The 15,045-nt window shown below is 40.5% G+C and overlaps 1 protein-coding gene across 6 annotated transcripts in view; it reads left to right on the top strand.

Moving 5' to 3' along the window:
- LOC139454534 (inositol 1,4,5-trisphosphate-gated calcium channel ITPR3-like) overlaps positions 1-15,045 on the top strand; it is a 202,863-nt gene that overhangs the window by 142,268 nt on the left and 45,550 nt on the right. For all 6 annotated transcript variants that reach the window (XM_071236311.1, XM_071236310.1, XM_071236308.1 and 3 more), the window contains exons 24-30: positions 146-255; positions 3,590-3,706; positions 4,564-4,699; positions 5,177-5,276; positions 6,985-7,039; positions 7,746-7,858; positions 12,390-12,489. In XM_071236311.1, the coding sequence (XP_071092412.1) occupies positions 146-255; positions 3,590-3,706; positions 4,564-4,699; positions 5,177-5,276; positions 6,985-7,039; positions 7,746-7,858; positions 12,390-12,489 (731 nt within the window). The remainder of the gene's footprint in view (positions 1-145; positions 256-3,589; positions 3,707-4,563; positions 4,700-5,176; positions 5,277-6,984; positions 7,040-7,745; positions 7,859-12,389; positions 12,490-15,045) is intronic.

Raw genomic sequence — 15,045 nt, 5'->3', positions numbered from 1 at the left:
TAAGATTGTTCTGTGCAAATGGGCCCAGGAACTTCTAAATTTCCAAGACAACAATCACTACAAGCTTAAATTGTTGATTATTGAATTTAAAGACATGAACGTGCATGAGTATGTGTTATAAACTACCCTTACATTTTCATCCTAGGTTTGTTCGTGGACGTCGGCAACAACTACTCGGTGCTAGATCATCCAAACATCTGCTTCGTCTACGACTACGTCGGTTCCAAGGATGAGGAGAAAAGTCAAGGTGACTTTGTAAGTGTTCCTGACAGATTGTGTTCATCGGTGTTCATGAACATCAGTACGTATTAACCATGTAAATAAAGCGACAAAACCCTTTCCATATCCAATAGAAATATCTGCAGAAAGCAAAAAGCAAATAGCGGTGAAAAATATATGAACTGTTAACTGGAAATCATTGATGACACTGGATGTTTAAGAAAAGGGTAATCCTAATGCCATGACATCAAAATATGGTGTGCTCATATTCGTACCTCTATTATATTAATTTTCATGAAAGTAAACAGTGAAAAATATAGAAGCGATTAATGTGAAGAATCCTGAAATCGTGCCAGCCCTACCGATAGGACGTGTCTGATCTTTCCTTCTAAATAGAAAATAATCACTTAAATAGTTCGTGTTTTTATATATACAAGTACCTCATAAACATTGCCAGTTGGGCGTGTTGGTCATATGCATATACTTTTTTTTAATTCGAAGTTTACACGATATACGGCTTAAACATTAGACGAGAGGTCGGTCGCATGACCGCGAAATTGACGTTCATAAGTGTATGAACGACTCAATTTGACGTTCATACGTTTTTCACGAGACCGTGTTCTTGAAATGACATAACACTGACGGGGATTACTTCCACATTCCTGGGGAAACCCTGGGAATTCCATAGCACGAATATATAGTACATTTAAATACCATAGAGAAACGTCAGATAGTTTGACTGCATGATTGTTCACATATATCCTCGCTACGACCCATCCCAATGAACAAAACGAAGAAATGCACATCCAAACTGTTATAGCATCGACTCGATCCGTGTCTAGACTGACAGTGACAGTCTACCTACCTTAATGTCTGTTTGACACATCTTTAATCACCTTTCAATGGTCGGCCAGTTGATCAATGATGACTAACACATGTAACCGCCACAGGTTCATTAACAACTTCCGAAATATCTCCCGTCACGTTTATCGTGTCGGCCATTTTGACGTCTTGAACTTGATGTAAATGTATTACGCTGTCATTGTGACTGTCTTACTGACGTCATTCTTAACAGACCTTTTTCGTCTGAGGATATTATTTGAGTGCATTTGTTGTACAGAAACTACAAAAGTTGTCCCCGTTGAGCATACTGAGCATACATAAGCTCATGTCACCTCTCGTTTTGAGGAACTATTTTATTCCGAGATACATCTGGTTGTTGTATAGCTGTCGGTGTAAACATGAAGTCACATGTACTAAATATAATTGTGTAAAGACAAGGTCTACGTACTTTGAGGTAAAACTAGTGATATAAAAGATTATAAGAACTCACTTTCATTGTGTGCGAGTTCGTTAACTATGAACCTTCTTAGAGTGAGGGCCAAACTGTATGAATGTCGGAGCTTGCGATAAGTATGCACATATCTCAAAAACAGTACCTGTTTATTTGATTTGAGTAGTCCCTTCAAATAAATTTGGAAAATTAAAATAAGCACACCAGTAATGCGATATTTCACACGTAAATCAATATAGTAATATGACAAAAATGTATTAAAAATAAAAAGAAGACAAAACATGTTTAAATATACGAGTATTTGTCCATCTGGCATTTGGAATCCAAACATTTATATTGTGTGAACTATTACTGTTTCCAGCACTGAGATAGCACGAAGGAGGTCAAAACATGTTTTGAAATAAACTGGATATTGCCCCTAGCTATCCCATTCATCATTGTTATTAAGCTTCAGAGTATTTACAGTGTTAAGCAAATATTTCCCAACGACATTAAAAGACGGCTTTGTTTGTTTTCCATTAAAACGTAAGTCCTATTATTCTCGAAGAAAGGTAATGAAACGCTTTTGACACAAGTTTAAGTTAACGATTGCAAAAAATGAGAGACGATGAATTCCGCAACTTCAAAGTAGAGACGGCCTCGGCTGTGGTATTACGAGGGTTTCGTTCGCATGCCAGAGTGTGTATAAATTTAGGACTATTCACCGATATGAACCGTATAATGATTCTCGTACATTTGGCCAACACAGTCCATATTGACAGTACCAACCCGTAATTTGATCTCCGCTCAGTATGATAATAATGTGTTTGATCACAATAACCGCCGTGAAACGCATTGTATTGATGAAATAAGTCATGTGTGCTTGACTTCATCGACGGAGGGCTAAAGCGCTATAACTGTGTATAAATCAAAGAAAGCGTTTTAATTAACGTGCTATGTGGACTTATTGCGGCTAATCGTGAAGTGCATGTTTAACGATTATATCCCCGTTACAAGGACTTATCCATGACAGGATGCTCGGTAGAGGGCACTGTGTAGAGCAGGTATATACTGGGAAATAACGCAACGTAATTATGCCAGGACCGTGCCTATGATCACCAGACTAACACTTGTTCCAATGGGATAGTGTCTGTTCATTGACTAACTGTCAGTTAGCACCTTTCGGGTTTACTCTGAAGTCGGTTAGTGAAAGAGTCCGATCTGGAACCAAACAAGTTGGTCCGTGCAGATAATTAAATGCGCCGTTAAACCGAATGTCTGTTGACCGAATGACTTAGAGGTGCCCGATGTTGAACTGTATTACAACTTCCGTATACACATATTAGGTATTATGTGGTTTTACTTAGAGTGAGTGAGTACGTTGGAGGTGAACATCACTCTGAACAGCATTCAAGTAGGGGCATATCAACTGCTTGTTGGCCACCGATAATGACAATGCTCAGAATTATGTTTAAGACGTCGGTTTAACCCTGTAGCACCGGTATGCCCACTAAAACAAAGGATCATAATTTTGTTAACGGATGACAAAGAATACACGATATATGGATATCAACTTCTTTATTTACTGCAAAGGCGACGTTTCGGTATATATCCTTATACCGTTGTCAAGCTTGACAAAGGTATAAGAATCTTTACCGAAACGTCGCCTTTACAGTAAATATAAAAGTTGTTATCCAAAAATTGTGTACAGGATCTATTTGGTGCGAATGTGAGATTTGCACACACGAGCTGCGGCTCCTGTTTTGATAAAGATACGCAACTCTGCAAAGCAAATCACTGCGCTAAACACATCTGAGCCAGCCGTTAAGGAGATCACTTGGCAGAAGGATCATAAGTCTTATATGGTTGCTTATCTTAGCTTAGAAGAGAGCAAGGATAGAATAAGAACACGACAAACAGTAAAATAATGTTGACACCTTGTGTTCATTTAATTGCTGATCTTATTATTAACGTACTCCATTTTGAAAATCTAATTTTGCAACAAAGAGTCACCTATCTTCATCGACTTGATCGACCACCGATGTTACCCATCCTCTGTTTCGTACAGTGTAGTTGAGGTTTATACGTATGTCTCAGGTTGTGAAGGAGCTGGTCGCTATCTTCCCTGTGTTGAGAGACTGGATCGCGGAGTTTCTGTCCCAGAACACCTGCATGATTGCCTCGGACATCGGTCACAACATGCTCGTCGAACAGGTAATCCTCGAACTGATCCCTAAGTTGTTTGCAAAGTGTGGGTTGTACGATCTAACACGATGTGTCTTATCTCATACAGACATGCCTTCATTCCGAAGATTTATATCATTCTTCCTCTTGTCATACTTGTATCAGGACTACAGCCAGCCTTGAATCTTCGCTAGTTTGCAGTAAAATGCCAAAGAATTCTTTCTTAAATTGGATATCTATTATAAGACGTCGAGCAATTTTACATGCAATATATAATCTGCATTTTTAAATGCAAACACAAAACTTGCCTTTGTTGCACAAGCAGCAGTCATACCTCATAGGAACTAAAGGATTAACAAGTGTCCGGATTAAGGAATGGTGAAAGAGGAGTGATGTATATTCTATACAGTGAACCCCTGTTAATCCGGGCGTCCCAAGGAAAATAGTCCCGATTGATTGCCATATTTAAACGTCATCTGGAAAGGGAGATAAGTGGTCACTTTCCGGAATAATGGGGTGAAACTTTAGTCACTTTGTTGATCCACTATGTTAGTCGTTTCTTCCCACAAGTCGACGACTATGGAGCTACATCTCCACCGGAAATGTCGTATTGAACGCCACTCAGATTACACACCTAGCGTTCCACGCTTGTTGTTATTGCCGACAGAATTGAGGATCAGATGGTTAAATTGGCTGCTTTTGCCTCGCGTTCCGATGACGTCAAAAGTAGGCGGGACATCTGTTTCAAAATCGGTATTTATTTTTTAAACTGTATTTCCATCTTTATTCTGACAATATTTCTGGCAAATTGGCACCCACTGTCTAGTAAGACAGCCCCATGTGCTGTGCATGGTATGTCTGTCACTAAATGTATCTGCATTTCCTAGGTGCTGAGGTTACTGTACCATCTCGTGAAGTTCGGCTACTACCTTGACCTTGAAGACGTTCTGCAACTTCTGCCTCCCCTCCTCAACCTCCTCGACGGCCGACACGACTTCCCCTTCCCCAAGGACAAGGAAAAGGGTGTGTACGATACACTGTCCTGTATATACATAGAGGGAAAACTCATTACAACAAAGTGTTGGTGTTACGCGTCCAAATCATGAATCTTGTTCTTATGTGAAAGTCACATATGACGGCTAATCAGAGGAATCAGAGGAATTAAATCTCAAAAGACACACATTTCTTGGTGTCTTGTCTTTGAATCCGAATAGAAAGAGTTACTTCCCTTCCAAAGTCGGAGGTTTTATTATGACTGAAAGAGGGTAACAGACCCAAAAGGAATAAAGCTAGGAGTTTTATATTTTATTCCTCATTTGTGAAATTGGGATCAGCATCTTCGTAAATCAAGCAATAACAACACGAAATGACAGCATTTGCATCGGTTAAGCATCAAGTCCACTGTGTATTTATAGCCCCAGAACACTGTGAAATTAAGACAAAGTGAAATGCTAATGGTTTGGTGCATAATCTATGCTGACGTAGTAGCTGATGTTGCAGGCTACTCCAAGGAGGCGATGAAGCAGGTGACGCAGTACCAAACGATAGACAGATATGAGAAACACACAGAGACGGAAGCCATCGTCAACGCCAAGTTCCAGTACGTTCCCCTCAATATATAACAGCGACGAAACTATTTCAATAATCACAATAAACATCTGCTTCAAGCAAAGTCCTCTGTACGATTCCAACTGTCTGATACCTATGCAACGAGGCTTTCTTCTTGTTAATTGTTCGCATACTCAACTTGAGTTTATGAGACCCATCTCATTCTCGAGTTTCTTATTCCAGTTCACTCCTTTGGTAGAATGGCAATGTTCGAGGACCTGTCGTCAGCCAATCCTAATTCGTGAGGCTGTAGACATTCATTATACTTAACATGCATCCCCGGTGGTCTACACAACCTGCATTTAACATACCTTGATGAGATACATGTCATCGAGGTTACTGTACTTCTTGGGATGGTTCTGCATCCCTTTCCGAGCACAAGTATATAAGGGATGAGGTGAAATTGGGTTTAGCGTCGCGTCCAAGATTATTGCACTTAAATAGCGACGTGTATACACGTGTGTGTGTGGCTGCTTGTACTAGTCTGGACTGATGCCGATTTTATAGTGTTTTCCCACTGAGATACCATGCCGCAGTTTAACATGAATACCCCACTCAGACACAGTATACTGACCCCGAGCCGACCAGGCCTTGTTAATGCCGAGCCTCAGACATGGTTACAACAAGTATCATCTTTTAATGACGCGGCCGTGGATCGAACCACGACCTTCCGCTCTCCGGGTGGACGCTCTTCCACTAGACCACGGAGGCGGTCAGGTATATAAGAGCCTCTGCAAAATGCTGCTCTATTGCACACAGTTAAGTTCCCCAGATCAGAGCATTAAACTGTACCAGAGATTTCTTCCATATTGCATGTACTTATCCTCAAGGAACTACCCTCTCCATAAGCTTATACACAGTTAAACGAGACCGTAATCCAATCCTATTACACCGGCAATGGTCTCTTAAAGGTAGAAAGGTATATAACATGTTGCATTTTACATTCAAATAATCGATATATATGTCAAATGTTATATGTGTATAAAGCTGTTGCTCTGTAAACATGTCCGTTGCTGACAGTTTATCTTGTGTCACATATAAGAGTTTCTCGAGTTTATTCAAAAAAAATATTTTATAGATTTTCGCACAAGAACTCGTTTTTTATAGAAATTTAAATTTTGTTGGAACCAGAGGAAGATTGAACAGTTCAGAAAGTACTTATACAATATACATGTTAGATAAGATTGGCTGGACTTCGATTTAGGAATTATGAGGCTAGATGATTGTCAGAGGATATGCCTCTAAGAATAATCACGATTTTAACTATGGGATAGAAGAGGAATACCGTCTTTCTTTGTCCTAAATTGTTGGATAGGCTTCACTTAGACGTTGACGGATGACAAGGTTGACACAATTTTATGGATAACAACTTCTTTAATACTGTAAAAAGTGACGTTTCGGTATAGATCCTTATACCGTTGTCGAGCAAGACTGAATCATTTACATTATAAAGAAGTTGTTACCCATAAAACTGTGTCTACCCTTTCTTTGTCCTACATACAACGAACTTGAAGCGATGTCTTCTGGATATTTTCTGTAGTAATGTTAATATGCATGCTCTTACAAGTTGTGTATGTTTACAGCACACGGTGTCAGTTGTTAAGATACTCAGATATTTTAGATATAGTCACTACCTGCTGGGAATTGTAACCCTCATATTGTATGTGTGCCTTCCTACAATAGAGTGTTTGACATTTCAGAGTGTTGGAGGTTCTTGACCTTCTGCTCACCTATCAGAGGAACTCCCGCCTCCAGGTAAACAACAACACTGACCAGTGTACCTGTATTGTGTATTTCGGATAATCGAAACTGGTTATTCTCTGGCGTTGACGTTTTACATTTAACGTCGGATAGTCTAAGGAAAATAATCCTGATTTCTAAACTACTTTTTTGTACACTTGTGTCAACATTTCCTGAGCACAAGATGATATTCAAAGCAAAATGCCAAACTATATAACAAATAAGGTTAAGCCAAAACAGAGTTAAAATAATGGTATACTCAACTCCAAAAATAACTGTGATCGTATAAAGGAAATGATAAGGCTTCACAGAATGACAAGTGTCCTGTTTAAACAGCAGAGCACCGGACCAAGAGACCAGAGTAACTTGTGCTGCGTATTTTTGTTAACAAAGATTACATCTCAACGTGTTTGCAATTCAAACTGTTGTATATATACAATCGGGACAGTATCAGTATTCCTAAATCTTACAAGTAACTATTCCTGTCATAATTTTAATTTTAAAGGTTAAAGCATTTTTTATTTCATTATTTAATATATTTTTTATTTTGAAACGAAAAATGTTTTAAAGTCCAACTTCAACCTAAGTTAACACAGGTATGAAATATCTGTATGGAAAGTATTTTCCTTTCAAGCCTACATGTATGACTAATAGCTTCCTCTGTGAATGATTTCTGAGTGGTTCTAGGAGTGCTACTGAATTATATGAAACATCCTTGCAGAGTTTCATGGGCAAGTTTAAGGTGGCAGAACAAGCGGCAGCTGTGAAGAGGAGCGGCCAGACCTCGCTTATACCACTCCTCTTCGATGTCTACAACCCACACGAAACCACAAAGTAGGTGTATCATTGACTTTCAGTAACCGATTCATATAACTGTCATCACTGTTATGTCATAACGCCCAGTGGAATCTGTTTCGGCCCCTATTCGACATTGGTTATTCTCTGGCGTTGCCGTCTTATATAATGTATGTATTATAAAATTATAGGTTTTGTTAATTTTTTTAATTTCTTTTAAATAATGCGATTAGTTTATCCAAAATCAATATATTGACACATTGGACATTTTTAACTACACTACCCATAATAAGTCAAACAACACACGATAATATGAAAGAAACGGGTGTTCCTTAACTTCTTTTGAGTAGTATGGCTAACAGTGTCCTTTTTAGAAGTGTCGAGACAGATGAACTATTGTAATATGAAAGAATCGGGTGTTCTTTGACTTCTTTTCAGTGGTAGATATGGATGGGGGGCGATGAGATAGCCTAGTCTAAAAGAGTTCTCGTGTCGAAGACCAGTTTTTGATTCCCAACGTGGGTGCATTGTCTGATATCTATTCCTTGTATGCCACACCATGATATGGAGGGTATTTAACTGAACGCTGCGTAAAACCATGATCTCTCTCTCTCATGTGTGGCGCACTCAGCATTGTTCATAGTATCAGTCACTGTATTGTCTGGTTCAGGCTTGATTATTGACAGGTCGCTTTCTTTGGTGCAATAGTGCTAAGTGTGGTGTTACACAACACAGTCGAGGAGCTCATTGCGTCCCTGTGTAGACGGCCATGTAGACAATGACAGCATTGTTGTTTGTTGGTTTAACGCCGCACTCAGCAATATTCCGGCGGTCTATATATAATCGAGTCTGGACCAGACCATCCAGTGATTGACTTCATGAGCATCGATCCACGCAATTTGGGTACGATGACATGCATCAACCAAGTCAGCGAGGCTGACCACCCGATCCCGATAGTCGCTTCTTTTCACAAGCATAGTCAGTCGCCTTTTACGGCAAGCATCGGTTGCTGAAGATCTATTTTAACCCAGATCTTCACAGGTCACAGTGACAGTGAATTCAATGTATCGTATGACTTACTTCTTTAAAACAACACGTAGACCTACGCTTGATAGAAACACGTTCATGGAGCATCTCTCTAAAAGATGAGGCTGTTGTGTGTATGTATCGGTACAAGAAACCGTTGTCTGTAATTAAATATACAGTAGAGTGGGGAGTTAGTTACCCTAATTCTTCATGCTTGATTGGGGACAATGGGCTTGAGATCGATTACAATTAGCCCATCAACTTCAGTTCTCATCGTAAGGAGAACGTCGCAAACCAATTGTTTGATAGAGCGTGTATATGCCATGTATAAGTAATGTATTTATCGTGTTTATGTCATTTATTTGTTTGGTAATTACCTGAAAAAATGCAGTTGTATGTCTTAACAATAGACATGTGAGTTGGGTTTAACGCCGCTTTTAACAGTATTCCAGTTATATCACAGCGTGTCAGCTTAATGTGGGAGGAAAGCCCGAAGTGATGCAGGTCTCAGACGTTTACCACTTCGGTGAAACCGACGAGCACGGGTATGGTGCTGACAAACCTAGAAACATAATTGGGGCGAACCGGGATTCGAACCCACAATCATAGGTTTCTGGCGTGCCCAAGGGACGCAACTCTGCATAGCGAATCGCGTCGCCTTAGACGACTGGGCCACCCTTAAGTAAATGACCCTTTATATAAAGTATGTCGAACGCTTGTGTTACAGATATTCAGCGATTAGGCTGCCATTTATTAATAAAGATTTCTGACATGATTGATAGAAGCGTGTCTCCCTGGCAAGTAAAAGTGAGCGTGGTCTGGTCGTACATGGACACTGCCCATTTTACGCCCACTGGAATCTGTTTCGGGGGATTATGGAGAGTAGTTATTCTTAGGCGTTGACATGCTATGTTCACTTCAAGCTTAAGCTCCTAATCTGTATTTTTTTTCATAAATTATTATTTTTATCGGAATTTACTATCTCCAAAATAGCACGTGATAATTGACATTGTTCAAGGTACTCTCGTGACTCGAGTGGTGACGTTCGATGGAACGTGGCTGTTTGTTGTTTTCGCGGTGGGGTGTTGTTTTTACATGGGCCAAATGGTTGTTTTAAATGGATGAAATTGAAAATAATAGTTTACATAGCATGTAATTTAGTATTTATATCCTAGAAAACCATCATCAGGGGTTAAAACGACAAACAGAAAAACGTGAAGCGTTATTTTGCGGTCCCATAAATTATGAGCTCATGAATTCAGTGGCACTTCTCACGGGAACAGGCTGGCCTAATGGTCTTAGGGGTCCTAATGAGCTCACATAGTCCTCAAGGATTCACTGATTGTGAGTTCGAATCCAAGATTCGCCCCGTTCTTGACCTTTTGTGTTTTCCTCATCCCTGTTCTCGTGGCTACTTCAACGTTATAAACGTCCTTAGTCAGCGTCATTTGCTCTTTTTCGTCAAGCTGACATGCCTTAATATAAATAATACAAACTGAAATACTTCACAAGCAGTCGAAAACAATACACCATTCACTAATTCCAGAGACTTGTTGTTTGTTCCAGGAAAGGGTTGGTTCACCATTCACTACTTCCAGAGACTTGTTGTTTGTTCCAGGAAAGGGTTGGCTCACCACTCACTACTTCCAGAGACTTGTTGTTTGTTCCAGGAAAGGGTTGGCTCACCATTCACTACTTCCAGAGACTTGTTGTTTGTTCCAGGAAAGGGTTGGCTCACCACTCACTACTTCCAGAGACTTGTTGTTTGTTCCAGGAAGGGGTTGACCCACATCTCACTACTTCTAGAGACTTGTTGTTTGTTCCAGGAAGGGGTTTGGCCTACATCTTACTACTTCTAGAGACTTGTTGTTTGTTCCAGGAAGGGGTTGGCCTACATCTCACTACTTCTAGAGACTTGTTCTTTGTTCCAGGAAGGGGTTGACCCACTACTCACTACTTCTAGAGACTTGTTGTTTGTTCCAGGAAGGGGTTGACCCACTACTCACTTCTTCTAGAGAGTTGTTGTTTGTTCCAGGAAGGGGTTGGCCCACATCTCACTACTTCTAGAGACTTGTTGTTTGTTCCAGGAAGAGGTTGACCCACTACTCACTACTTCTAGAGACTTGTTGTTTGTTCCAGGAAGAGGTTGACCCACCACTCACTACTACTAGAAACTTGTTGTTTGTTCCAGGAAGGGGTTGACCCACTACTCACTACTTCTAGAGACTTGTTCTTTGTTCCAGGAAGGGGTTGGCCCACATCTCACTACTTCTAGAGACTTGTTCTTTGTTCCAGGAAGGGGTTGACCCACTACTCACTACTTCTAGAGACTTGTTCTTTGTTCCAGGAAGGGGTTGGCCCACATCTCACTACTTCTAGAGACTTGTTCTTTGTTCCAGGAAGGGGTTGGCCCACATCTCACTACTTCTAGAGACTTGTTGTTTGTTCCAGGAAGGGGTTGACCCACTACTCACTACTTCTAGAGACTTGTTGTTTGTTCCAGGAAGGGGTTGACCCACTACTCACTACTTCTAGAGACTTGTTCTTTGTTCCAGGAAGGGGTTGACCCACTACTCACTACTTCTAGAGACTTGTTCTTTGTTCCAGGAAGGGGTTGGCCCACATCTCACTACTTCTAGAGACTTGTTGTTTGTTCCAGGAAGGGGTTTGGCCTACATCTTACTACTTCTAGAGACTTGTTGTTTGTTCCAGGAAGGGGTTGGCCTACATCTCACTACTTCTAGAGACTTGTTCTTTGTTCCAGGAAGGGGTTGACCCACTACTCACTACTTCTAGAGACTTGTTGTTTGTTCCAGGAAGGGGTTGACCCACTACTCACTTCTTCTAGAGAGTTGTTGTTTGTTCCAGGAAGGGGTTGGCCCACATCTCACTACTTCTAGAGACTTGTTGTTTGTTCCAGGAAGAGGTTGACCCACTACTCACTACTTCTAGAGACTTGTTCTTTGTTCCAGGAAGAGGTTGACCCACCACTCACTACTACTAGAAACTTGTTGTTTGTTCCAGGAAGGGGTTGACCCACTACTCACTACTTCTAGAGACTTGTTCTTTGTTCCAGGAAGGGGTTGGCCCACATCTCACTACTTCTAGAGACTTGTTCTTTGTTCCAGGAAGGGGTTGACCCACTACTCACTACTTCTAGAGACTTGTTCTTTGTTCCAGGAAGGGGTTGGCCCACATCTCACTACTTCTAGAGACTTGTTCTTTGTTCCAGGAAGGGGTTGGCCCACATCTCACTACTTCTAGAGACTTGTTGTTTGTTCCAGGAAGGGGTTGACCCACTACTCACTACTTCTAGAGACTTGTTGTTTGTTCCAGGAAGGGGTTGACCCACTACTCACTACTTCTAGAGACTTGTTCTTTGTTCCAGGAAGGGGTTGACCCACTACTCACTACTTCTAGAGACTTGTTCTTTGTTCCAGGAAGGGGTTGGCCCACATCTCACTACTTCTAGAGACTTGTTGTTTGTTCCAGGAAGGGGTTGACCCACTACTCACTACTTCTAGAGACTTGTTCTTTGTTCCAGGAAGGGGTTGGCCCACCAGAAGAAGGTGACGAAGGAGCTGAGAGACATGTTTAATGTGTCAGCCATATTTGATGTGGATCTTCTCACCAAAGTTCTCATGGTAGGATATATCACCTCGATATACCCACATCCCGGGTATAAAAATCCGTTATTACATTATAACGACTCCACCAGCAGCTGAAACTGACAATAGTATTATCAAAATTCAACATGTATGTATCAATCTCTGGAATTGACCTCTCGAAGCTGTTGCTGTTGGCTTTTGTATAATCCGTGCTGATTTATTGACTCCATTATATATCCGCAGTTGAATGAGTGGACGTTATATATCCGCAGTTGAATGTGAGGACATTATATATCTGCAGTTGAATGTGAGGTCATTATATATCGACAGTTGAATGTGAGGTAATTATATATCCGCAGTTGGTTGATTGTAAGGACATTATATATCCGGAGCTGAATGTGAGTTCATTTTATATCCGGAGTTGACAATGAGGTCATTATATATCCACAGTTGAATGTGAGGTCATTATATATCCGCAGTTGAATGTGAGGTCATTATATATCCGCAGTTGAATGAGAGGTCATTATATATACGGAGTTGACAATGAGGTCATTATATATCAGGAATTGAATGTGAGGTCATTATATATCCGGAGTTGAATGTGAGGTCATTATATATCCAGAGCTGAATGTGAGGTAACTTTATATCCAGGGCTGACTGATGACGGGTGATAACATTATTACATGCTCTTTTTACTAATTCATCGGTATATATTAGTCGAATGTGAATTACCGCCGGTTCACTGATAATCTAGTTTACGTTCATGCCAAAGGGTACCGAGTTCCGTCTTATCCTATAAACTATACCCACGGTTAAACGAAATCATATATATTGATTTTTCTTTCTATATGCAGAACATGAAAGCTGCATAAATCAAATTAGACTGTTTAAGAAAATATGTTTGCAGTTTAACCCACAAGCAATATTTCTGCAAAATGGCTGACAGTCTAGAATTGAGAGTTCATCTACGCGAACCGTCTTGTTCCAAACGTATTTCTTTCATCAACATTATAATCATTTATATTACAACTTACTGAATTAATGTTTCTGTTTTATTAACACAAATTAAAGGACCCCAATCCGGGCGTCCCCAAAAGTACCGCACAATCCTGTGAAAAGTAAACATGCTGTGTAATTTTAAATTGATCCAACGTTCCTATCGTTATGGATTCCCTTGCTTCTGATGCCGGATTAGACTTGGAACACAAGCACACACCAATACGACCTTCCCTCCGAGTACGCCCGATGTTTAGCTAGCGTATGAAAACGGCGATTAATCAGGGCTAAGCCGTGCCGATATTGAGCCCCGATCGAGAATATTGTATCACATTAATATCCCTGTAAACCTATTGTTTCGTTAAACAACAGAACAGCCAGAGCTTGAAAGTTTGACTTGTTCCGTCTTTAATCTGAATTATATTATCTCTAATATACCTAATTAAGTGCAATCTATCAGTAATAACTTTATCAGAAAGCGCAACGATTTTTGGTTTTTATTGAATAACATTTACTTTGCTGAGAACCAATCCCTGGGTTTCGGTGCTGGCATAACGGCTGATTTAACAAATATTTGGTTATATTCGATTGTGTCATTAAATCACACGTCCGTTATGTCCCGTTATATTGAATTCTATCCCCTGTATTTCTGGTAGATTGGGGCAAGGTTGATCTGATGCGGAGATGGGAGTTGTGATTGGGGGACGACCACTCACACTACTGTGTCAAATTACCAGCTTTCAGATCAAGCGCGGCTTCTAATTTCCTCAAGCCATGTTGAATTTAAAGCGTATTAATGTAATGTAATACTGAAGCGTTCTTTGCGTTATAAGCACCCTGTGTGATCACAGAGGTAGGAGTACTGGGCTTTGGCTTCAGCGGCTCATCGCCGCCAAACCAGTCTACAACGTTGGTTAAAAGTTCGTGTTTATTAGCGTTGCATATTTTATAGGCCTACTCCTCGATCTGTGGTCGATTATTAAATGGTCATTATCCCGCAAAACACGCGTCTTCCTGACGTCACAAGAAATTGTTTTATGCATCTCTGTTAGAACTTCTCAAATGTCACTTTCATACGAAACAATACAAACTGTTTGGTTACCATAGAAACCCATAGTTCTTATACTAATTCCAATATGTGTGTACACGAACGCGTTTAGAAATACACTTGGCTTCTGGTGGCTTATGGTTTTGGTGTATTAAATGAAACTAAAAACAGCTTCATTCTAAATATAAGCGACAAAACCGTTTCCACAGCTACACGAATTCCATTGTACAAGTCCGACCATGCCATAAGCATCACATAGTGATAATAATAGGTGTTCACGAGAAGGTGAGCATATCTTGGCCCGCCGGTGGCACCCGTCACAAACACTTGCAAAGGCAAGTCAATTGTTCACCTGATTAAGAAAAGTAAAGAAAACGACATCATCGGTCTAAACATTTTTAGTAGAATCCGTTTCAGGAGTAGCGAGATGTCCTATCATACAGTGACTCATCAACTTGGACTCCGTTATCTCGATTCCCGACGTAGGTACATTGTGTGAAGCCCATTTTTGGTGTCCCCCGCCGTGATATTGCTGGAATATTGCTAAA

Source organism: Haliotis cracherodii, unplaced genomic scaffold (genome assembly GCF_022045235.1).
Source record: "Haliotis cracherodii isolate W230 unplaced genomic scaffold, xgHalCrac1.p SCAF_10, whole genome shotgun sequence".
Taxonomy (NCBI): Eukaryota; Metazoa; Mollusca; class Gastropoda; order Lepetellida; family Haliotidae; genus Haliotis; species Haliotis cracherodii.
The sequence above is the reverse complement of the archived record's forward strand: the minus strand, read 5'-3'. Positions and strand labels throughout refer to the sequence as shown.